The sequence below is a fragment of the Synchytrium microbalum genome (genome assembly GCF_006535985.1).
Source record: "Synchytrium microbalum strain JEL517 chromosome Unknown SmJEL517_scf0035, whole genome shotgun sequence".
Lineage (NCBI taxonomy): Eukaryota > Fungi > Chytridiomycota > Chytridiomycetes > Synchytriales > Synchytriaceae > Synchytrium > Synchytrium microbalum.
Window position 1 is genome coordinate 120,822 of NW_022158384.1, and position 23,057 is coordinate 143,878.

Below are 23,057 nucleotides of genomic sequence, written 5' to 3' on the forward strand. Positions count from 1 at the left end.
AACAACTCGCAATAACAAAACAAATCCTCAGCAACTCGTGTATTAAACAAACTATATATATTTTAATATGAAGCACGTGAATAATATCATGAGTTATCTAGCGGTTTCCTTTTATTAGATTATCTCTCGTCCTATAAAAGGCACGAATATCGTCACCAACTTTTCCTAGTAGAGTTGGTGGCGCAGCTAGTGAAGTGACACTGCCATAAGCAGATGATCTAGGTGACATTGCGTCTGAAGATATTACAGATGGCGTGGGAGTCGGCAGCAAACGCATCATTCGACTTGAATCATATGTCTTGCCAGCTGATCCACCATAACTTGAGAAGCCTTGCGGTGATTCAGAGCGTACTGAGCCCCATTCCTCTGACGATTCATGTGGACCGGGTGATTGCACTAACGACCTTGTTGTACTTCCAGCACTGCTAGGTCGAGCAGACATGCTTGGTGTCGGCAAATATCCTGGCCGATCTCCTATATTGTATCTGTCAGGTGTATACATTGAAGATTCATGTGATGTTAGCCTTGGTGGTATGGGAGTTGAAGTGTCTCTCCAGTCTCGTTGTGGCTGATCTGATGACGTCTGCCTAGCTAAACTTGATAACGAAGTGATTGGCGAGTGCCCGTGTTGAATAAAGGCTGGTGATGGTGCTGATGGTGGTAAGGATGGAGATGCGTTTGAAGAGTATGTTGCGACTGGAAGAACTGGCTTTGACGACGGTATACTTGGAGGCGTTGCAGTTAGCGATGCTGTTCTAGATGGCACTACTACATTCAAGGAGGCATAGTCTGAAGGTAGCGAGACATCTTTCCCGCTGTCAAATCGAGTCAACACTGCTTCTCTATAAGCTCCAGGCTGAATGATTTCGATGTTTGAGGTGGTTTCCGGCGATGGTGGTTCCGTTGGCAAGTACACCGTAAGATACCAGTGTTCGAAATCACGTTGTAACCTCAGTCTTGCTTGCTCGAGTAAGTGTTGAGAATGCTCGATTTCCATCTTCATATCCTTGAGACTTTGATACGAAGTCTTGTATCTAAAGATGACTGTGAGCAATTACATCGTTTCTTTCAAATATGTGACGGTACGTACTTTGAAACATTATCTGAAAGCTGATCTCTTAGCTTCTGCAATTCTGACTCTGACCATGTCTGGGTGGTCTCATCAGCCATTTCAGTCTTGATCTTTCCTGTGAAAGGAATAGAAATTTGGTCACGATCTCCATCTCAGGCTCGTTCTGATTGTAGCAACTAGAAAGACTTACGAATCTGATTCCTTAGACCATTAGCAAACTCTCCAAGCGCTTTTGCTTCTGCATATTTGGACTTGAGTGTTGACTTGGCACCATCAATCCACGAAGCAGATGGATAACTTTGAGAAAATATAGCCAGTGCACGAGCCTTGTCCTCCGAAGTGCCCGGCGTTGCTATCTTTTGAGATGGTGTCTCGTTCAATGCCGACGATGGGGCCGTCATCGTTGTTGTTGTGGTAGGAATGAATGTCGCTGTTGATGGTATTGATGCTGGTGTGGTTGGTATTGTTGAAGGTTTTTGAATTTGTTGCTCTACAATCGATGGCGCAGATGAACGTGATTGGAGTGTAAACGCTTGCAAGGCGTTTGATGTTGCGGGTATCCCAAACTTGCTCTTGTAATCGTTCAGTGTGGCGACCAAAACACCTATAGTACCAAATAGGTGAGATGAGGACATCGGTGAGAACTTGGAATTTGCGACTCAACTGATTTCATTGTCTCTATGTGAAAGCAGCATTCGAAGCTTTTCAGACTCCACTCTAGATACTGAATCATTCGACTCGACGACTTTTTCTATAACTTGGGTTCGCACAGGTTCTTGACTATCTTTAACTCTTGGTTTCAAAGCAGCATCAGCCAGGAGCTTCTGTAAGGCAGAAAGGTAAGGAAAATGGATACTGCCAGTTAAAGTGTACGTATGCCCTGCCTTGAGTATTTTGAATGCTTCTTGGATTCGTTTGAAATCACCAAAAACAAGTGAAGCATCTGGCGAGCTGTCTGCTAAGTAATCATCTACCGCCTGTTTAACTCTGATGAAAGAAATTCGTTTCAGATTGGTCTTCGTAGCTGAAAGGGATATTTCCGATTACCTCTCCTTTTCATATACAGGCAATTCCTCGTCAGTTTGATCCGTCCCACCTTTAGCCAAGGCGAGTTCAGCCTTGAGCCTGGCGATTTCTCGTTTCAGTCGGGCAATAATCATTTGCGGGTCAACTTCTTCATTGACTTGAGCATTGTTGGCAACCAAAGCTACTCTTTGAGCGAATCGACAGGTGGATATAGATTCTTCCACCAACGGATCTTCCACAGCTACAGTTGCCACCATGGACGTCTTACAATTACCTCCCAGCGAATCACGTAGAACGGAAGTCATCATCGAGTTACGGTATGGGATGTGAGTTCTTTTCCCAAGCGTCTTTTCATGCAAGGCCACGATGACTTGCTCAAGGTAGTGCAGCGACAAGTTAATGTACTTAGCTTCCTTGAGCAGGTTGCCTCCTATGTGTGTTCTACTAACTCGTTCGGAACCGGCCAAATCGACTAGATGGAGTTTACTTTTTCGAATACTGTCTGAACCTTCGACCTTGCAAGTCAAGGAGACAATGAAAAGACAATGACTACGAGAAGATGCAGGATTGGAAGGTGTTTCTGCAATCATTCGGTTGGTATCTCCGACAAATAAGAGATTTAGAGCTTCCTCTTCGTTGCTGGCAGCTACAGCCGACAATCCGCGTAAATGAATTCGTTCGTCCACATCTTCTTGAAGAGTAACTCGCGGTAGGTCTTCCAATTTACTAGCATCTCGTGAGTTGTCTAGCAGGTCGTATCCTATCTCATTGTATATTTCCAAATATGAGATAGCGACTTCGTAGTGGGCACCGGTTCTCTACATGAGAATGGTTAATGTTTGACAATCGGCGAGTCGTCTATCGTCTCAAGCAGCTCACTCTCTGTGCTTCCTTGAAGATAAATTGCAATGTTCGCGGTATCAGTCCTCGGTCCGAGTATTTCTCGGCACCTCCAGTCACAGTGAAGGTTTTTCCTGAACCTGTTTGACCGTATGCGAATATGGTTCCGTTGTAGCCATCCAGCACACTAGAAAACGGAAGGTCTGTTACAACGGAGGCTCAGCGAACAATTTTTACGGCACAATGTCTCTACCTCAAGACAGTATCTTTTGCAACTAGATCAAAGACTTCCTCTTGAGTAGTATTGGTATCAAATACTTTGTCGAATGCGAATTCATAGTTTTCTCTCGAATGGTTGATCAGTCCTTGAGCTTCATTCCGCGGGAGGTGAAACCCAATACGTGGCAAGTTCTGCACATCGTCACCGTCTGCTTGAGCATCAGAAATCCAATATTTCTTGTTATGATCTTGCTGCTTGGCTGATGCTCGCGGTGGTTTTACACGAGCAAAGATTCGGATTGTTGATGATGAAGTGTTTGATGAATCGTTCGACTCGTCCTCGGTGATAGTTTGGCCTGCCATATTCGCGATATCACTAAATAAAGCTGGATCTATACTAGTTCTGTTAGTTTCCGTTCGTCGTGAGCGCCTTTCACACACCACAATCGTTAGCTGCAAGCAGAAACCAATTTAAGTGATTCCAGGGCATGAAGTAGGGAAAGACACTTACTGCTCACTATGGAGACTCCAGAAGAAAGGGATCACAAGCTCAAACTTGCCAGAAAAAAGGTGGGGTTGTTTTCCGCGTCTGGTATTAAATTGCCAAAAGATCGTGAAAAAGTCGAAAGAACTGGGAATATGTTCTGTAATGCTGCACCAATAAGCATTGATATTGACAGTGATTACATCTATTCCTATAGTTAAAGAAGTTCCAAGCTGCACGCTCTACTCAGCAGTCACCAACATCAACCGAGGATCACCACCTCCCCATTAGTGCAATAAATGTCAACGCGTTGCAGCATAATGTGGGCACTTTGAAGACGATGCCATCATCAGATACATTGTATTCTGGCATTGTGGACTCGTATTATCAAGGCCAACCACCACGAGTGCCCAGTCCAACGCCAAAACCTCAACACAATACTACACGAATCGCCTCTCAAAACAACCACACAAAGAATTGGAGTGTGGGCTCAACAGATATGCTAGGAATAATCGGATCATACAGCAGTAGTGAGACAGCTGAACTCGCACGTAATAATAGAGTACCACCATCTGACACGAGTGAGCCAGAACCATCTCGCCCACCTCCACAGCCCTCACGATATTCTAATGAGGTCCGCAACGTCAGCCCAACACGACAGAGCCCAACCAGACAAACTTCATCTCCCTTCCAAAGCCACTCTCCTACACCAGCCGAGTCCATAAAACCCGACGATAGCATGATTGCTCTCCGTGCACGAGTAGCAGTCCTAGAATCACACCTAGACGCCGCTAACGCTCGGGTAGATCGAGCTAATACTGTAAATGGAGAGTTGGCTCGTAAATTACACGACACAGAACAGGGGCTTGTCGCTGCAAATAATATGATTGCAGTGCAGAGAGAAAAATTGTCTCGTGACGTAGCAGAATCACGTAAAGTCATGGAATCGGCTGTAGGAGAAAGAGTTGATACGACAAAAGCATTAGAAGAAATCAAGGGCGAAAGAGATACCTTGAGAAAGAAGGTCATTCTCTTGCAGAAAATGCTTGATGAGGAAATGTCTGAACGGAACAAGGCCCGTTCTCGAGAGGCTGATACTCATCTGACAGCTGCATTACAAGCCCGTAAAGATGCTGAAGCTCTTCTACAAAAGACCCAACATGATGCCATAGCCCAATCAGATTCCTTGAGAGCAGAAGCCACACAGGCCATGGCAGCAATGAAGAATGAAATTATGGAGGAATGGCAGAGAGCATCGAGAGCTAGAGAAGAAGCTGAAAGATTTATAGAAGATATAAAGTCGGAAAAGCAGGCCCGTAGTATCATGTCAAACGGTGATTCTCATCGAGAAGAAACACCCTCAGCACTGGAACAAAAACTCGAAGAACGCCGACAGGCAATAGATTTAGCAGAAGCCACTCTAGCTGAACGAGAACAAGCTGCCTCTCGCTTAGCAGAGAATGCTGAGCAAGAGCTGAATGTGGCAATGGAGCACACAAACCGAGTAAAGCAACTAGAGTCTCAAGCGGTAAATGCACAGAATCAGGCTATGGCACTTAAACAGGCTGCTGAAATGGAAATACAGAGAGCTCTGCAGATGCAACAGGCTCTCGAGACAGAACGCTCTGTAGTAATTGCTGCAGCAGAGCAAGAGCGTATGCAGCTCCAATCTGAACGTAATAGTCTACGAGAACGTGAAACTATGGTTGCTGAATGGGAAGTCAAACTTAGGTCAATAAGTAGACAAGAATCTGAAACTGCTCGTGCTAGTCCATCTCGTAAAGGCTCTGTAGAAGATCCCTCCGTTGCTGCCACTCTACGTAAAATAGAAGCTGAAAAGAATGCCATGGAACGAGAACGAGCTGCTCTTGATCTGAGAGAGAGCTCCTTAGCAGCTAGAGAAAGGCAACTGGCTCAACACATGAACATCACCGAGTTTGGAGAGCGTCCCACTAGTAGAAGTACTTCACCTATTCGGCCTGCTGCATCAACGTTGGGAATACCACCTAGGCCACACTCTCCTCAACTCCGAGCATCCTCACCAACTGCTGTGAATGAGCTCCAAGCTGAGATTGCTCGTTTACGAGAACGGGCTGAAAGAGCTGAAGCTGCCGTAAACGCACAAAGTCAACATGGTGATGAAAATCCTAGTACGCCCGTGTCTGAGAATGTAGAAGGTCTTAAAAAGCAGTGCTCGGAGCTAGAGAGAGCTAACCGACAGTTCCGTAATACTGTATTGAGGTTGACTGAAATGCTCGAGGCCGAAAGACGTGCTAGAGTCACAGCAGCCTCAGAGCCATCGCCAACTCTGAGCTTTGTAAGCAGTCATAGTCCAACATCACCCACCAAAAAAAGTGGTATCAATGACTCTGGAACTCCACCGCTATTCCCAGGGACGACCATCAACTCGACAGTAAATTCAGTAAAAGAAATCGAACGTAGAATCATCCATCTAGAAGAATCAGGTCAAGAAGTAAAGGGCCGTGTGCAAGGACTTGAATGGGAAGTCAATAGATTGAAGGGAAGTAAAACTCCAGAGCCATCAAATAGGATTAGTCAAGCTAGTCCTGATAGACAGGGAGTAGCTGCACGTGATAAGAAATGGACACCGGATGAGGCAAAGGTTTTAAATCAAGCTAGTCAAGCTGAATTGGCCAAGGCTGATGTAGAGCAATTGGTGAAAGACAAGACAGGCTATGATTTATTAAATGTCATTGTAGCACTGACCAGGTACGCAACTAATTGGCATATGTTCAGTTTCGTTCCAGGAAAGTAAACCTCAAGGCTTGTTTCAATAGTACAAACCAATCCTTGTCGTCCAAGCTGCAAACTCTGACTCAGGCCTCTGCATCAAGGCATAATTCTCCAGCACGCACTACAGTTGCTGACTTGTTGGGTACAACACCTCCTGCACAACTCAGGACGTTGTCGCAGCAACCGGAATCTCCTTCCAATATATCACGAAGCCATACATTTATGCCAATCGCCATGGGTAGTATAGATGATTTACCACGGGCTGTAGAATCTAAGAAGTCTGAACCTATGGCTGAACCTCAGGTGAAGGAAACCAAGGCAGTAGTAGAAGTAATGGTACCATCGCCACGTAGTCGAAGTCCCAGTCGAGAAAGACGTCCCAGTGGAGAGAGACGTCCCAGTGGAGAGAGACGTCCAGTAACTATAAAGGAAGACGAATCTGAAGACACCTCTCCCTCACGAAGCAAACTCTCTACCAAACCATCAGAATCATCACTGAAAGTGCCTGATTCACCGACTCGCCTTGGTAGTTTTAACCGTAATGTAGGAGCTTCTATGCCTGGCCTGTCACGGGGAGCAGTAGCATCGTCGTCTGGATCTACATTGAAAAAGCCAACCATTACGCTGAATGCTGCTACTAGTACTCCCAGTCTCTCATCACACAAGTCAATGTCATCTATAATACCAGCAGCTGTGATGGAGAGCAGCACATACTTGGATGACGATGAGACTCCTAGACAGTCGACCGTCATAAAGCCCACTATACCTCGACCTAAAAAGACGGAGAGTAATAGTAGCAATACTCCAGTTCAGCAAACCGTGAACGATTGGACTGTGGGTTCTCAGCCATCGTTAACCGTCTCACTTCCGTCGTCAAGGATTAAGGCCAAAAAGACAGAGACTGCAGCCACTCTGGGTAGATCAGATACTTTAGCAGCATTCTTCAGCGAAGCAGACCTTGGAGGATTCTCAGAGACAACCCGAAAGATACTATTAGGGCAATCTCAAAACCTGGTTGGGTCCACCAGTAGACTGGCTGGATCTAAAGCCAAGCTTCATCAAAATGGAGACGACCGACCAGCTGTACGAGAAATCATCAGACAAAGAATACGAGATAAGGTGTCGAGTACATAATAATTGTAAATGTGACAAAAAGTATTCGTAGTTGTTTGTGTCTTGATTATATATGTATATATACTACACCTGTGTTTACAAAGCGATGATACCAAGAGCATCAGTTCAAGGTCCTTTTTGGCTTCACATACTTTGTGGCAACATGGCGGCGAAGCTCTGGATCATTCCCATAGTGGCCTGCTCGGAAACACGTCAAGCAGTACTTGTCATCGTCACACTCGTGACAACTCACTACTGCATCGTCATTGCATATACCTGTTCAGGTAGAGAATAAGGATCAGAAGTAGGCTCACAAACAGGTGAAACCCAGGATAAAATTAGAAACTTACAACACCAAGTGTCTGGATCATCCTCATTGGAAAAGTCTTGGAGTGACGGTACGGTTGGAGGAGCACCTAATGTGATTTTGGCCGTCTTATCGACTATCTTCTTCTTGTTGCTACCAGTACCACCGTTATTGCTGCTGCTACTATTCACGGCAGGCTGTTTCTTCTTATCAGACGCATTCGCGCTATTCCCATTATCAGCTTTACTAGACTCCGTCATAGCTGACGATGATATTTCAAGCTCTTTGAGTTTCCTCACTCGTTCCATGAGCGATAATTCATCATTCCTTACTATCTCTCCATGCTTGTTTTCGAGTTTCACTTCGGTATGTACTTCGTCTAGCAGAGCTTTTACATCGGGATCAATATCGTCAAATGCTGCACTAGTGCGTTTGGTTGAAGCTGGTGATGTTGTAGTAGAGAGTAATTCAATAAAGTCGACGTATTTTGAGGGTGTTGTTGGATGTCCGTTTGGAAGCGATATATGAGGTTCTTCGTAGCCGTCAAGGTGGATATCGTCCAGTCCTTCATGAAGCAGTTCGTTTATGATGTCTTCGTGTAGTTCGTTGGGATGATCTAGCCTGTAAGAGTTGTTTGTGGTGGTGATGCCTGTTGGCACTGATGATATTGGCGCATGGCCTGTGAGTTTGGTGAATCTAGACAGCAGTTCGTCTTCGCTATTATTATGGTTGAAAGATTAAATGTTGTGTTAGTCCATGTCCCTTTTGTTGGTCAATGTTGCTGATCGGAGCAAAACTGGTTGCGTTTTGAACCAAAAAGTAATCGCGTACCTGGCTATTGGCTGATCATCTTTTGGAGTCTTTGAGAGAGCCGCGAATCTATCTAGCAATGTCTTGTCCTTGTCTGTCATTATTGTCCGAGCTGTGTTCAAAGTTGAGTTTTGTGTCATGCTGATGCAACAAAGCAAGTTGTGTAGAGTGTGATATATGATTGTATTTTATGTTGTAAGCATGAGGACGTTTATGTAATGAGTATGGCACCGATGATCTATCCAAAAATGTGTACATTCCATGTTACAACAAGACGATGACCTTTTCTCCTCCAACCAACCGTGCCATGCTAGCACGTTACAGTCTTCATGATAGTAATATGCTCCTTTGGATATTCGCCGAATGACAGCTTTGATATTGAAGACGAGGTGGAAGAGGCTGAGGACCTGCGACGTGCCTTCCGGTTTTTGAATTCACATGAGACGGCCACAGATGCCACTGAGCTTACTGATATCTCTAGCTCTATTTTCTTGCATGCATCCGAGCAGAACTGCGTTTGATCCTGGTAACAGATGTTGAATGTTGTAAGTGACAATTTCATGTTCAGGCAGACAGATGCAACCACCAAAAGAAGGAAAATCGTGTCAGAGCATATGTAGAAAGACGTACCTCCAATAATCTAACACCACACGAGCACCATTCAGTGTCCATTTTAGTTCGTAAAGTCACTGGTCTTTTGGCGTGTTTGCAAAGTCAAACACTTTACCAATCGCTAGGAGGACGAGCTTTTAATTTACTGCAATTAGCTAAATTTCTTTGGTTGAAGATGTCCTTTTACCTCTTAACCTTGTTGGAGGAAGAAAAACAGAGGGACCTACTGATTGGAAAAAAAGTACGAATCCACGTGCGACTGTAATGACTGACTTTGGGGATTTGACATTCGTAACTCGCGAAGTGGCAATCCGGACGTAGAGAATGTATCGCTTCGTGATTTTTGACCGTCATTGCCGCCGGATTGCTATTACATTGAAAAACACGCCGCAAGTTAATCACGATGCAAACTTCAACCTCAAGAGTTACAATATACACTATGACTTTATTTAAAATATAACAAAACTTGGTCCACTGTCTTTCCTTTTGTTTCAGGCAACATGAACACACTAAATGTCGTAAATAAGGCCAATAGTCCTCCAAAAACTATAAAAATGAAATAGCCAGCTACAGAGGCAACCCGAATGGTCAGTCATTCGTAGGGGCTGACATTTTGTAGTAACGAGACTCACCGAGCGATATAGCTGAAGGCAAAACCAATGCCACTACAAAGCTTGATGTCCAATTGATTGCGGTACATATCGATGCTGATGGTCCGGTCGCATAAGAGGGAATAAGTTCTGGAAGTATCAACCACGGTATCTAAAGAGATTGCATCGTCAAACGTGGTTTGAGCCATAGTATCGCAAAAACTGAAGCACTTACGGGTCCAAGTCCCACAGCAAATGCTCCAACAAACATCATAAGCATTAATGCGATCACAGATGGAGCAAAATTCAGTGAAAATGCTCCAGCGAGTCCCAGTGCACAAACTCCTAAACAATTCAACAGAGTATTTAAACAGTATTTCAAGAAAATCCCCAAAGAGAAACCAAAACATAGACGTTGATGGTTCTGATAGCTTGCAATTCTATCCATGATTTACTTCTCTGTCATTCTTACCCATAGTCCCTTGAGAGATGATTATGAGCTGCTTTCTTCCCAGCCTCTCAATTAACACTAAGCTCACCAAAGTCATTACAAAATTCACAAGTGACACTATCATCGTTAGAAGGGTCGCTGTCTTGGCATCATAAGACTGTTTGAATATCGTAGTAGAGTAGTAAATCGCAGCATTGATGCCAGAGAGTTGCTGTGCAACCTGACATCCAAAGGCAGCAATCAAGGGACCTCGTAATGCCTTGATTTTAAACAGATTGAAGACTGTAACAGTTGGTTTCAGCCCATGGTTTCGGTGAATACGTGAAGGAGACGAGGCTGAGATTATAGGCAGAGTGTCGTTCTCATCATCGGCATCGTTGCCATCTTCTCCGCGTCCTTCGACATCATCTTCAAAGTCATGTCCAGGTCTGAATGGCCGCGCATCCAAACTGTCATTTGATGTAGCTCCAGCCACAGACAAGATATCTAAGGAAGCTTTGAGATTTCGTGATTTGACTTCAATGGTAAGCGTGGGATGACGTAAGTACCTGTAAGTTCGTCATCAACTCCATCTATTCCTCGTAACTTTTGTAAAGCCCGTTTTGCATCCAAAACAAGGCCTTGCGATGAGAGCCACCTACAAAAAATAAGACGGTAAGCGTGTTGGTGCAAAGTTCAGCAAGTTCTTGCAAAGAGTTTGATTCCTTTTGAATACTGTCTGCTTCTCATTACCTTGGCGATTCGACGCAAAATGGAAGAAGGAAACACTGAATGAGAGATGCCACTAATCCAATTGGAATCACCCTGTCATTAATACTTCTGGTGGAGCAAGACTGAAAGGAACATATAGGTATTTACCCCAGGTGCAGGCAAACAACGACCTCCACAGCGTCGGTGTAGAAAGCCAGATTCCAAGAAGCTGCGAGACACCAACACCTACCTAAAAAACCAACATTTAGATATTTTTTACCAGTTGAGAGACTCCAACACCTACAACGATGGATAATTGATTACAAGCTCCTAAGCTGCCGCGTAGGAATGGTGGTGCCAATTCTAAAATTTAAGTAAAATGATGAGTTGATGCTTCCATTAAGAGCTAATCTTCTGTTCGAAAGCTCTGGTCTACCGTTGATATACAGTCCAACGACTACGGTTGAAACTCCTGCGCCAATACCAACAAGAAACCTTCCAAACATTAGCTGTATGGCATTATTTCCAAGAGCTAGAAAGCCTCCACCCATAAAATACCACAGATTGTTGTATAATAGCGCGCGGCGTCGACCTAGTGATGTAGATGCGTAACCTCCACTCAAGCCTCCTAGAATGCCTCCGAGAAGAAACCTATTGTAAGTAGCGTATATCAATTGAGAGTATTACTTGTTACAATACCATCGCGCATTCCTTCCTACTTACAAGGACACGAAGAGGCCCCATTCGATGTCATTCATTGGAATACAGTTTGGCAATACTTGATTGGGAGCTTCAATTTCTTTGCAAACAGTCTACGATGGCGATAGAATGTTGTAAATTCTGGATCCAATACAGTGCGTTTGGCACTCATGAAAAAACGGTGCTTCGACATCCCAAAACGTTGTCGTGCAATGTTTGATCTTTGACGTTAAGCTCTGGGGCAGAAGCTCAACGGGATATAGAAATATTTCATTGCTTACAATAGCATCCCTGGGCTGACTAAATTCAAGTGTCAACGTCAGTCAAAAACACAACCAGCTCACACAAACTTAACATCAAATGAACACGACGACTACGACGACCACGTACTTGATGACACCACTGGCAAATCCAAACTGGAATGTGGAAAGTGCTGCTACAGTCACGCACAGCAGCAACATCAGCGATGCGCCCATGGTTGATGCAAAGTTGTCGACAGAGGCTCAAGTGATGCAACCGCAACGTGTATTTAATCAACCACTTTTATTACAAGACTATGCTATTTTTCTGCAGCTTGATCATGTTCGCCGTCTCCTTGTTCTTTACTAACAGATTGTTCTCGTTCGCGTTCTTCCTTTGACCGACCAGACCGATCCTTTGACCGATGTCGTGAAGACTTTGATGATTTATGTCTTCTAGACGAGCGATCTCGATCACGATCTCTATCACGTTCTCTATCTCGGTCTCCACGTTCCCTTCGTCTCGAGGATGGTGATCTGGAACGAGAAGAATGACGGTGTTTTCGACTACTACGTCTGCTGCTAGATTCCTTTCGACTGCTACTGACACCACCACCGCCAGCCGCACCACTATCACCACCACCAGCTTCGTCTACCACACTATCCGATCTAGAGCGAGAGCGACGACGACGTGAACTTTCCCTACGTGATTTACTACTACTTTGTTCTTCTGCTATTGTCGTCCGTTCAGTAACTGATACATTCGATGGCTTACGTGGTGATATAGGTGGTCTATTACCACTAGGCCTATGACTACCACTACTAGGTCCCCCACCTCGTGATCGATGTCGTTGTGACGGTCTATATCCAACAGTATCTCCTTCAAATCGTGGTTGCCAATCCTCAGTCCATGTTGGACCTTCACCACCAGCTGGACGAGGACTATAATCACCTGCCTCTGAGTTTCGTGAGTCGTCTTTACGTACATCTTCTTCCTGACCAGACCAATCGGGACCTGGCTGTTGATTATCATACGGATACGACGGTGGTATACTAGGTGGATAACCATTTCCGGGGAGCATTCCTGGAGGAGGAGGATACGGCATTGGTCTTCCATACGACGGAGGGACATAAGGCATTGGTGGATGTGGACCTGGATAACCGTATCCGCCGTGATCATAGTAGCCATCTGGTCTATATAATGGAGGACCGCCTATTCTGCCACCACCACGTGGTAATGGAGGAGGTCGGCCATAAGCTGGAGGAGGTCGATAGTATGGTGGATGAGCTAAATGGTGCTGTTGTGGTGGATACATTACGCCAGGAGCCATCATCATCGAGTCAGATTCTTGCGGTCTTACAACCTCTTCTTCTTCTTCTTCCTCAATATCACCTTCTGTTGGTTTTATTGGTTGAGCACCTATACCATCGGCAGGTCTTGGTGGTGCTGGTTTCGGAGGTTCTGATGGGGTCTCACGAAACGGATTCCTAGGTTGTACGAATACCACAGTAGGTCGCCGATCATGAACTTCACTGTTAAAATATAGGAGAATGGTTTGTCATTAATCAAGCAGTAAAAGATAATGAAAAAGGGGTGTTGTTTTCGTCTTTGTTTTTCTCGTTTGGGTACACATTCATTTCTAAAATGTAATAAATACATTTGGAGCATACGAAAGGTATGACCAAACAAAATTCTATCCAACACCCGTATTTGACATTTAAGACATAAAAACTTGAAACTAGATTGACAATAATTTACGCACACTCCCTCAAAAAATTGCTTGGCCTGACTTGCAGCATCTGCATTTGAGAAGAGCAGGTATGCAGAACCCTTGGATTTTCCATTAGTTCGCAATTCGGTGAATTGCAACTCTTGTAGAGTGTCAGGATCTCCGACTCCAGCTTCCAGACACATTTCCTGAAGGTCTAGATCAGCAGTCCACTATAAATGAGAAAGAAAGTCGTTGAGTGTCTAGTACAATGTTGTGTCCTTGTCGATATTCAACAACAATGATTCAACATCAAAGTTTGTTTTCGATGACGCAACGATGCGAGCAAGTGAAGATCGATTTCCATCTAATTTGTAAACACAGAGTATAATTACAACATACCCACGCGAGGTTTGATATAATACATCCCGTTGGCCCTTCTCCCCAAGGAGGTCGTTCTCGTGGTGGAGCAAAGACTTGACCTCCTATTACATTTACGGCAGCAGATTCATCCTCTTCGACAGCATACATTTGCTGTTGCCGTTGATGTATTGGATATTGGCCATTTGTGCTCGCAGCCTAGCATAAGTTTGACATAATGTTTGATGTTAGTGAAATACGAACAAGATGACAAGGCAGAGGCATCGAGGATGATTACCATTGGAGCCTGATTTTGATACATGATGTTGGTATTTCCATATTCATTTCCATATATGTCTGGCGCATCGTAATCCATCGTTGCCTTTCAGAAAACCTCCTCGGCAAAGGTTGACCAAAAAGGAGTCTCTATCTCAACTGCTTTCTGCAAGCAGCAACAGGATTAGTCTGTAAAGGTTCTCGTGGCCTCTTTGATTGGAGCAAAAATCAAAACCAGGGGATTTTTCTTGATTCTCTCTTAGTGTGTTTTGCAACATTTGGTCGAATGGCCACTGAACTCAAGAGGAATGTCTCACCTTCAAAGCAGAATATAAGTGCTCCTACTAATTTTGAGTACGTGGCCAGTACTCCTTACCCTTCAAATCACGTTGAATTGCAAACTTTTTGAACTAACTGACGCGTTTTACTCATAGGCACCTTGTACACCAGACACCAGAACAAGCAACTCTCGCATTAGCCGAACTAAACGAATATAATGCTCGCTCTTCGGGAGTTCCAGGTACACCATCGTGGAAAACGGTGAACTTTACGATACTAACGTTTCATTCGTAGTACGTCAATCGGATCCATCCTACGTGACAGCGAAAGGAAGCTCTAGTAGCTCCTCGGAATCAACTGATTCCTTCGTAACCACGAATCAACCGTCTTCCACTGTACTCGTTTCCGGTGGATTTCGTGCTTTCCGCTCCTTGATACAACCCTTCCAACCTCGAAATTCAACTTCAGAGTCACCAGGCCCCAGACAACGAGAAGATACACCACCACAGCCCATCAGTATGGCCACAGTCGAAAAATCTGCTGCTGCCAAGGTGTTTTTCGAACTGCACTTTGATCGACTATATAAGTCAGGACCAGCTGGCCGTGCAAAGCGCAGGATGGTGCTTGAAGAAGAGTTAGCAGACGCCAAAGAAATGTCTGACTCTGAAAAGAGAGCTGTTAGACAGGAATGGCTTCTCAAAGAATCCGAACACACCCGGCTCAAGAGAGAACGGATTACCGTCTCAGACTTTGAAGCTGTAAAGACGGTGGGACATGGAGCATTTGGAGGTATGATTCCCAGCTCTTTATGACCAAGCGAAGCTCATACTCACGTTATTCTCACGTTACAATAGTGGTCAGACTTGTCAGAGAAAAGGCTACTGGAGAATTCTACGCCATGAAAATATTACGTAAAGCAGATATGATTCGAAGACATCAGGAGTCTCACGTTAGAGCTGAACGTGATTTACTCTCCGAAGCGGCAGAAGTCGCGGACTGGATTGTAAAGCTAGTCTACTCCTTCCAAGACAACGATTACCTCTACTTTGTCATGGAATATATGGGTGGTGGTGATTTCTTGAGTCTCCTCATCAAACTAGACATTTTCGAGGAGGACTTTGCCAAATTCTACGCCGCAGAGATGGTCTTAGCTATCGTAAACTATCGTTATAAAATATGTATTTTTCATACCCTTACGTATTTTTTACTCTTATTTACATATTTAGGAAGAGGCGCACAAACTCGGCATGATACATCGAGACATCAAGCCTGACAACTTTTTATTTGATGGAGAAGGTCACATCAGATTATCTGACTTTGGATTGGCTACTGACTTTCATTGGGCTCACGATTCGACGTATTATCAAGCTCAGGTACAGGCGACAAAGAATGCAGTCTCAAGAGATCAAGCAATGCAAGACACACACAACAATCACAGCAGCCATAGTCTCACAACGAACGAAGATGAAGACATCTCCGAAGCTGAGATTATTGCTCCACCACCTCAGGAAAAAATCTTGGCATGGAGAGATAAGAACAGGAAGACCACAGCTTACAGTGTCGTCGGTACAAACAATTACATCGCGCCGGAAGTGCTATTAGGAGAAGGATACGACAAGAGATGCGACTGGTGGTCGCTCGGAGTGATAATTTACGAAATGCTGTACGGCTTCCCACCATTCTGTTCCAAGAATCGACAACACACCAAGGTGAAAATCGTCAACTGGAGGCAGACGCTCAGATTCCCTTCTAAGCCCGTCGTATCTCGAGAAGCTCAAGATCTAATCGAACACTTGATTTGTGACATGGATTCTCGATACGGCGGTGTCATTATACCCATTCCAGCTGGAGGTGATGGACTGTCACGATTACTCGGCCCAGGAGATGCCAATGACATAAAAACCCACCCATGGTTCCGCGATATTGATTGGGACGGCTTACGAACTGCTAGGCCACCATTCAGACCAAATTTGAGTCGTGAAGATGATACCAAACACTTTGATGAGATCGATGAAGACGAAGTTGCTAAAAAGATGCTTGCTTCTAATGACAGTCAAAAGAGCCCCGAATCTGAAGAGGACGAAGCTATGCTTGATATGAAGAAACGGCTGGCTTTTGTCGGGTTCACGTACAGATGTCCTCGCAAGACAGGAACGCCCAATAGTTATACGGCATCAACACCAGCAGCAACACCAGCCACAGACCACCAAGTTTAGCACATTGACCACGACTAACAAGTTTAGTACATTGATGAAATAAAGTAGTAGTATGCTGTTTCTCCAAATTTGAAAAATAGAATCCCTCTTACGCGCATAACCAGGTGGTTTTCTCAGACCAGGTTGTTGAAAGGGTGCAAATTGTGTTTATTCTAAAGGACTGGCATTTTCTTACCACCATATACAACAAAGCTTATTGACATATTCACAACTATTCGTACCTCTCTTATGCACACCCTTTTTCACAACGCTAGCATGACCTACTCCTTCCATCTCGCTTTTATAAACATTCTTCTTATCGAAACTAGCGACTATCATGCACCACTGATGACCCACTACGTTCCCACGCATGGATGATAATTGATTGAGGCCTTCCGTGACCACCACTAGTGGTGTTTGGAGAATTACCTCCTGGAGATAAAGTTGATTTCATAAGTGCTGAGGCTGATTGAGATACGTTGGAGACCATATTACGAGTAATGTTGGTGTTGTTCCACATATATTTTGGAGGTGGAGATGCGGCTGATGGAGTGGATTGTCTCGCAATATATGTCGTGGATGATGGTGTGACTGGTAGAGATGATTGCATAGTGGCTGGTGCGGATGATTTCATAGTGTATGATGAAGATGGACGATTGTTGGCAGTTTCCCACGCGTGAACAACCGTATTTTTGGGTTGTTCAAACGGATTGCGTTGCACGACAATGGGTGATGCTCGTTGTTGTTGGGTAGCCATCACTGTCAAGGGAAGACCTCGCATGTTGCGTGACGATGTGGAAGTAGTGCAATCCATCATACTGGTATCTTCATCATCTTCAAATCCAGTCAGCATCCAGTTATTCTTTACAGGAGTCTTTCTCAATGTAGAGCCTGCTGTAGTAGGTCTCAATATAGAGCCTGTTGCAGTAGGATTGGCAACTTGAGCTTCATACTCCTTCAACAATTGAGCATATGATAGTTGTTGTGCCTAAAAGAAAACAAACAAATACGAAAGGTCAGAAACTGACGTGGACAGCGAGGAGCGAAAATGATGCTTTCTGCGCACATAGGTTCCCTTGAGCAAACTGGGGTTTGGAGGAGAGAGTCCTGGAACTGGCACGTCTTGGCATATGATAAATTCATCATATACTTTGACGACTTTGCCAGTTTCCTTTGCATAATCTTCAGCGAATAGCATTGGGTCGTATTTGGCAGTGCGAGGTGTACTTCCGTTTGATGAAGAATGAGAGCTTGCGATACTAGGTAAGAAAAGTGGTGAGAGAATCGATCAACGATGGCAATAAATAGGTTGATAAGTATTACAGTATCGTAGTCAACAGTAAACAAGGAATACAATTGAGGTTTGGTCTGCTGAAGCTGAGGTTCAAATACCATTGCTGCTCACCTTGGACGACGTCCATAGTCAATGTAGTCTGACGGAATATTGTTCTTATTATCAGTCATCTCAAGATTTGATTGCTCTTGTAAGTTTGCTTGTCTTGAATTCAACAGGATGATGGTTTCAAAAGATACATAAAAGCTCCATCACGGGCGGAGCTCCAGATGAATGTTCAGAACCATGCAGCACTCCAAAGGCTACAATAATAACATTAAGCTGATGCGTTAAGACTCAGATTTCATAAACCTGCAAATAAACATCCTCTGACCTGTCGCTTTTCAAAATCAAAGATTACGGGCCTTTATACTCTACGAGACGCAATAAAACACGTGATAAAAAGTCTCAAAACGCGAAAATACTGAACCACGTGTGTCTGATGCTTTCGCTGGCTCAATATTTTCACGTTAGTAAAGTCTTCTTTCTCATTCTCACCTCTCAGCACAACTACATCAACAAGTCAAACACTGACTTGCCCATATCGATCGCTACTTGGCCATGGAGACAGACGATCCATCAACTCGAGACCTACAACAGCGCATTCTCAAACAAGTCGAATTCTACTTTTCTGGTATGCTCTTATTCTGGTCTTGGATATCACACCACTGTTTTTTGACAGCTCTTCTTGTTTTTCTGAAATAGATGCAAATCTTCCTACAGACAAGTTCCTATGGGGTGAAATTCGTGCTTCCACTGACGGATATGTCCCCCTCTCTGTCTTAATGACTTTCAATCGCCTTCGACAAATGTCCCAAGACACCAGCTTCATCTGCAGGTCTTTACGCAAGTCAAATTATTTGCTCGAAGTCAATCCTGAAGGTACAAAGGTTCGACGACGAGTGCAAATACGTCCTCGTCCAAGGTTGTTTGACCGCACTCTTTTCGTGGTATGCATATCACCTGTCAATGTGCTTGAACCCCAAAAAACTGAATGACTACTGATACGTCGGTTTTTCTTCTTACACAGAAAGGATTCCCTGAAGACTTGATCAATCCTCAAGATGAACTCGAAGCCTTCTTTACTGCATTTGGACGTTTGGAAAAGCTCAAGTTACGTCGTCGTGAGGACAAGACCTTCAAAGTAAGTCTAGCCAGAATAATCTTGATTTCTCATTTGATAATCATGTATCCTATTCCATCATCACTTGTTGTTTGAGAGTGTTTACTGTACTATTCGTTTCACAATAGGGATCTGCCTTTGTCGAGTTTTGTGAAGCCTTGGATGCTTACAATGTCCGTGAAAAGACGCTCACTTTCAATGATGTACCCCTTCTCATTCTGGTGGGTGTTAAGACTTCAGTATCCAAATTGCTTCTTTGTTACCAAGAGAGCAAGGAACGATCACTTGACTAACGAACGATCGTTATTCATGCTTTTCACTAGACCAGAGGAGAATATCTTGAACGGAAGACTGCTGAAGAAGGCGAAACTCTTCCTCTGCCAATAGTGTCTGATCTAACTGATCAACCTGTCGAGCTTCCAAAGGCACGTCCTCTTCCTCAATTGCCATACTTGCAACCATGGTGTGAATTGACAGTGTTATTCAAATCAACCTACGATATCGCTCACACCCTTTCCATCCCATCACCGTTTTTAGGGAATATCGTGGTCCTCAACAACCTGCTGGAGCTCCAGAGATGACTTCTATTGAGGCAAAACCTCAACAAGCCTTGTTGGTATTCATTGGTGTTGGAGAAGTTGATCTCTGCGTTTGTGAAGACGTCAAGCAATTCTTTTACAAAAACAAAGTGTGTGTTGTGATGGTGTTGTGTGCCAAAAAGCGAACGAACTTGACTCGTAATTGCAAACCTGCAATATCTCTTCGTCTTTAGGCCCCAAGAATTCGTTGGATTGAGTATACTTCTGGCTCGAATCAAGGAATCGTATTATTTGCAGAGTCAAATGGAGCGACCAATGCTCTTTCTGGAATGGGTGCAGTTATTCAGGCAAGCAAGCTGAAAAGTGTAGTGTGCTTCGATTAATTTTTTTGACTTGATATCCGCGATGATCATATGTCTGTCAAACAAAATTGACAGAGTTGACAACGGCTAAAAAACTCCCCATGCTGCTATCATAGAATGGTATTTGTAGTGATATTACTCAGCTCCGATTGCCAAATGCTGATGAAGAAGAAGAATTCTGGCAAGGATTTGTCAATCGTGAATCAACCTTCCAACGTCGCCGTAATGCTCGTCAAGGTGTTGATCAATCGAAGCAAAACAACATGGACCACGGCACAGGTGGTATTGCTCCAATCACTACTACAGGTGAAAACGAGGATCACCCACCACCACTACCACAACAACAACGATACGAACGAGGTCCATATATACCACCACCTTTCGCTCGTCCATTCTCACGTAAAAACCGCTTCCGTCAACAATACCGTGAGCTTTTATCCATCCAAACGGTTGATGGTGGTGATTTTGGTGAGATTCCAGTCGTTGGTGAAGGATTTGCACCTGGACTGCATGTCTTTTCTGCCTTTGAAGGCTCAGGCTTTCGAGGTGTGAAGAGGTATGGAAGTCCTTGGGAATCATCTAGTGGTAAACGATTCGCTGCAAATCCTAAGAAGGAAAACACTGTGGGTGCTCTCAACACTGATAATGTTTTTGGATGTGCTCAGCCAATAAATACTAAAGCTGATACTGTTACTGAAAGAAAGGCTGATACTGTTATTGCAATTGCTGAAGGTGGTGAATGCATGTCTGTTGATCAAACTGAAACAGCTACTGAAATGGCTGTTGATGAAGGTTTGCAGGTATAGAAACTGTAGAATAGATTTGCAAAGGCTTAGATAAATATCTTTTGTGTGTTTTTACAAATACCTGGCTCGAATATAGAAAAATTTGCAAAAAGTAAGATCTGGTCACGCTTGCAAGGTTCGAAGTGAGAAGCAAACATAACAGCTCTCGCTGATCTCGAATGAAAAAAATCATCTTTGCCGGGAATGGGCGCTGCAAGTTCAACACTTTGGCCAGGATTTCACGACCGTCCATTATGAGATAAACCGCCACATTGAGAAAGTGAAACCCTTCTAACCCGAGGCCAAACGCCTATCGGTCGGTGTAGCTTGAGAAAATAGAAATCAATGTGCACATGTTTATCAATACATTGAAGCAAAGGGACTGGCTGAATACGACGTGATCCAATGTCAGTTACGTTGACATTTTGAAAAGCGCAATGATGTGCTCGTTTTCAAACCGTAGAGAGCTGGCATGACCATCAGCGACTAAATCCGCAATAAGATCACGTTTCGAATGATTTCTCTCTATACTTGAAACCACGGTGCGGTTGTAAGATCCCCTGACGTAATGACTTCTGGTGTTCAACTTTTTCTCAGCATTCTCCCCACGACACTGACAGTAACAACCAAAATGGCAGATCTCGATGTACCACGAAGCCATGCTCTTGATCGACTGGCAAGAGTATCGCTTGACTATGGTACGGAGTCCATCCACTCTGAACAATTTCTCGTAATCCTCTATTGCGAAGACCTGACATTTTAGATCACTCTTTGACAAACAGGTCTGCAGGAAGGGCTAGTCTCTGACGAAACTGATCTGGGAGATACTACTATACTTGAGCCTGAGTCTGCTTGGCATCGGGCCTCAAATGCTTCGCAGCTCGATAATAAAGATCACCATTTGAATCTTGCTGTTGCGGAAATACCACCAGCCAAGGATATATCAGGTAATTTCAGTTCGGGTTTACACGTACATGTCAGTCAATCGTGTGAACTAGGGACTTGAAAATTGACTTGCCGGTGGTTGTGTGTCCAATACGTTACTGACCAGCATCGTATCTAGAATGGAAGTACTCGAGATATACAAACCGAACCAAGATCGTGGCAAGTTCTATTGCTGCGATATGTGGTATTCTGATCCCTATGGGCTCCATGGTGTTTTATCCTTCGCTTCCAGGTAATGTTTTCGTCGACCAGACAAAGTCATGAAGGGCAGCAAGAACTCAATCGCAGACTGTCAAGGTTACAAGAGCTCACTCGCAGACTTGTTTCATAGCCTTAAAGCAAGAATTAGGTGCTAGTGACACAGAAGTCAATTTCACAATAACCCTGTACTTCATAATCATGGGGCTGGCTCCACTGGTGTGGAGTCCTATATCAGACAGCTTTGGAAGAAGAATCGTAATGATAGGAGCAGTGTCCTTTTACCTGGTGGGGTCTTTCCTGACGCCGTTGCTAGTACACGATATCAAGCTGTTCTACGTGTTTCGAGTGTTTCAGGGGATCGGTGCTGGATCTATGAGTGTCGGCAGTGGGATTATCGCTGATATGATTGCGCCGTCTCATCGAGGACGAGCTATGGGGTGGATGATGACGGGAAACTTGCTTGGTCCTTCCATCGGTCCGTTCATAGGCGGTATAATTACTAGTTTGGGAGGTTGGGTAAGCGAGGCAGATCATGTCGCAAACAAAGTACAGAACTGATGCTGTTTCTCAACATTATAGAGAGCTGTATTCGCGTTTATGGGCGCATGGGCAGCAATGGTGCTGGCTGCAATCATATTCTTCTTGCCAGAAACGCTTGTGCCTCCAGGTTAGTGATTACGTTTGTCGAAGCTTGAAAGCTGACGTCTCAGATTCTACTGTGTTTCTTTGTGTTTGAAAAGATTAGCTACTGGTTTGTAGATTGCTAAAGAACTGTCTTCATTAGGCTACAATCCCGAGAAAGACGTAAAGATCACCAGTTGGCGTCTATTACGAGGGCATTTCGGCAAAGCAAAGAGTGTATCAATCCTTGACATTCTAATGTTTTATCGGTGTGTATCTTTCCAAGTACTTGCAAAATGCAGTCTCTTAACAACAAGCGTCAAACAGATACACGCCAGTCTGGATAACAACACTCTTTCGTCTTGTTCAAATGCTGACGTTGATGTTTGTCAGCACGACGATGTCGAGAGACTATTCTGAGAT

At 44.2% G+C, this 23,057-nt stretch overlaps 4 protein-coding genes across 4 annotated transcripts; 2 read left to right on the forward strand and 2 right to left on the reverse strand.

Annotated features, from left to right (window-relative positions):
• Positions 1-97: 97 nt before the first annotated feature.
• Positions 98-3,520, reverse strand: SmJEL517_g04760 (uncharacterized protein; the record flags this gene model as incomplete). The annotated part of the gene is made up of 7 exons (XM_031170688.1): positions 98-1,034; positions 1,091-1,187; positions 1,263-1,676; positions 1,737-2,059; positions 2,120-2,916; positions 2,978-3,125; positions 3,192-3,520. The coding sequence occupies 7 exons, from the start codon at positions 3,518-3,520 to the stop codon at positions 98-100; spliced, it is 3,045 nt and encodes a 1,014-aa protein (XP_031023332.1).
• A 156-nt stretch (positions 3,521-3,676) lies between these two features.
• Positions 3,677-7,529, forward strand: SmJEL517_g04761 (uncharacterized protein; the record flags this gene model as incomplete). Its single annotated transcript, XM_031170689.1, has 3 exons — positions 3,677-3,727; positions 3,859-6,371; positions 6,440-7,529. The coding sequence occupies 3 exons, from the start codon at positions 3,677-3,679 to the stop codon at positions 7,527-7,529; spliced, it is 3,654 nt and encodes a 1,217-aa protein (XP_031023333.1).
• Positions 7,530-7,629: 100 nt separating this feature from the next.
• Positions 7,630-12,143, reverse strand: SmJEL517_g04762 (uncharacterized protein; the record flags this gene model as incomplete). Its single annotated transcript, XM_031170690.1, has 13 exons — positions 7,630-7,784; positions 7,859-8,532; positions 8,647-8,737; positions 9,870-9,999; positions 10,063-10,172; positions 10,300-10,764; positions 10,827-10,915; positions 11,082-11,218; positions 11,249-11,331; positions 11,405-11,619; positions 11,692-11,780; positions 11,949-11,967; positions 12,058-12,143. The coding sequence occupies 13 exons, from the start codon at positions 12,141-12,143 to the stop codon at positions 7,630-7,632; spliced, it is 2,343 nt and encodes a 780-aa protein (XP_031023330.1).
• A 2,394-nt stretch (positions 12,144-14,537) lies between these two features.
• SmJEL517_g04763 (uncharacterized protein) lies at positions 14,538-16,746 on the forward strand (the record flags this gene model as incomplete). The annotated part of the gene is made up of 5 exons (XM_031170691.1): positions 14,538-14,605; positions 14,686-14,771; positions 14,825-15,319; positions 15,385-15,686; positions 15,757-16,746. The coding sequence occupies 5 exons, from the start codon at positions 14,538-14,540 to the stop codon at positions 16,744-16,746; spliced, it is 1,941 nt and encodes a 646-aa protein (XP_031023331.1).
• Positions 16,747-23,057: the final 6,311 nt, after the last annotated feature.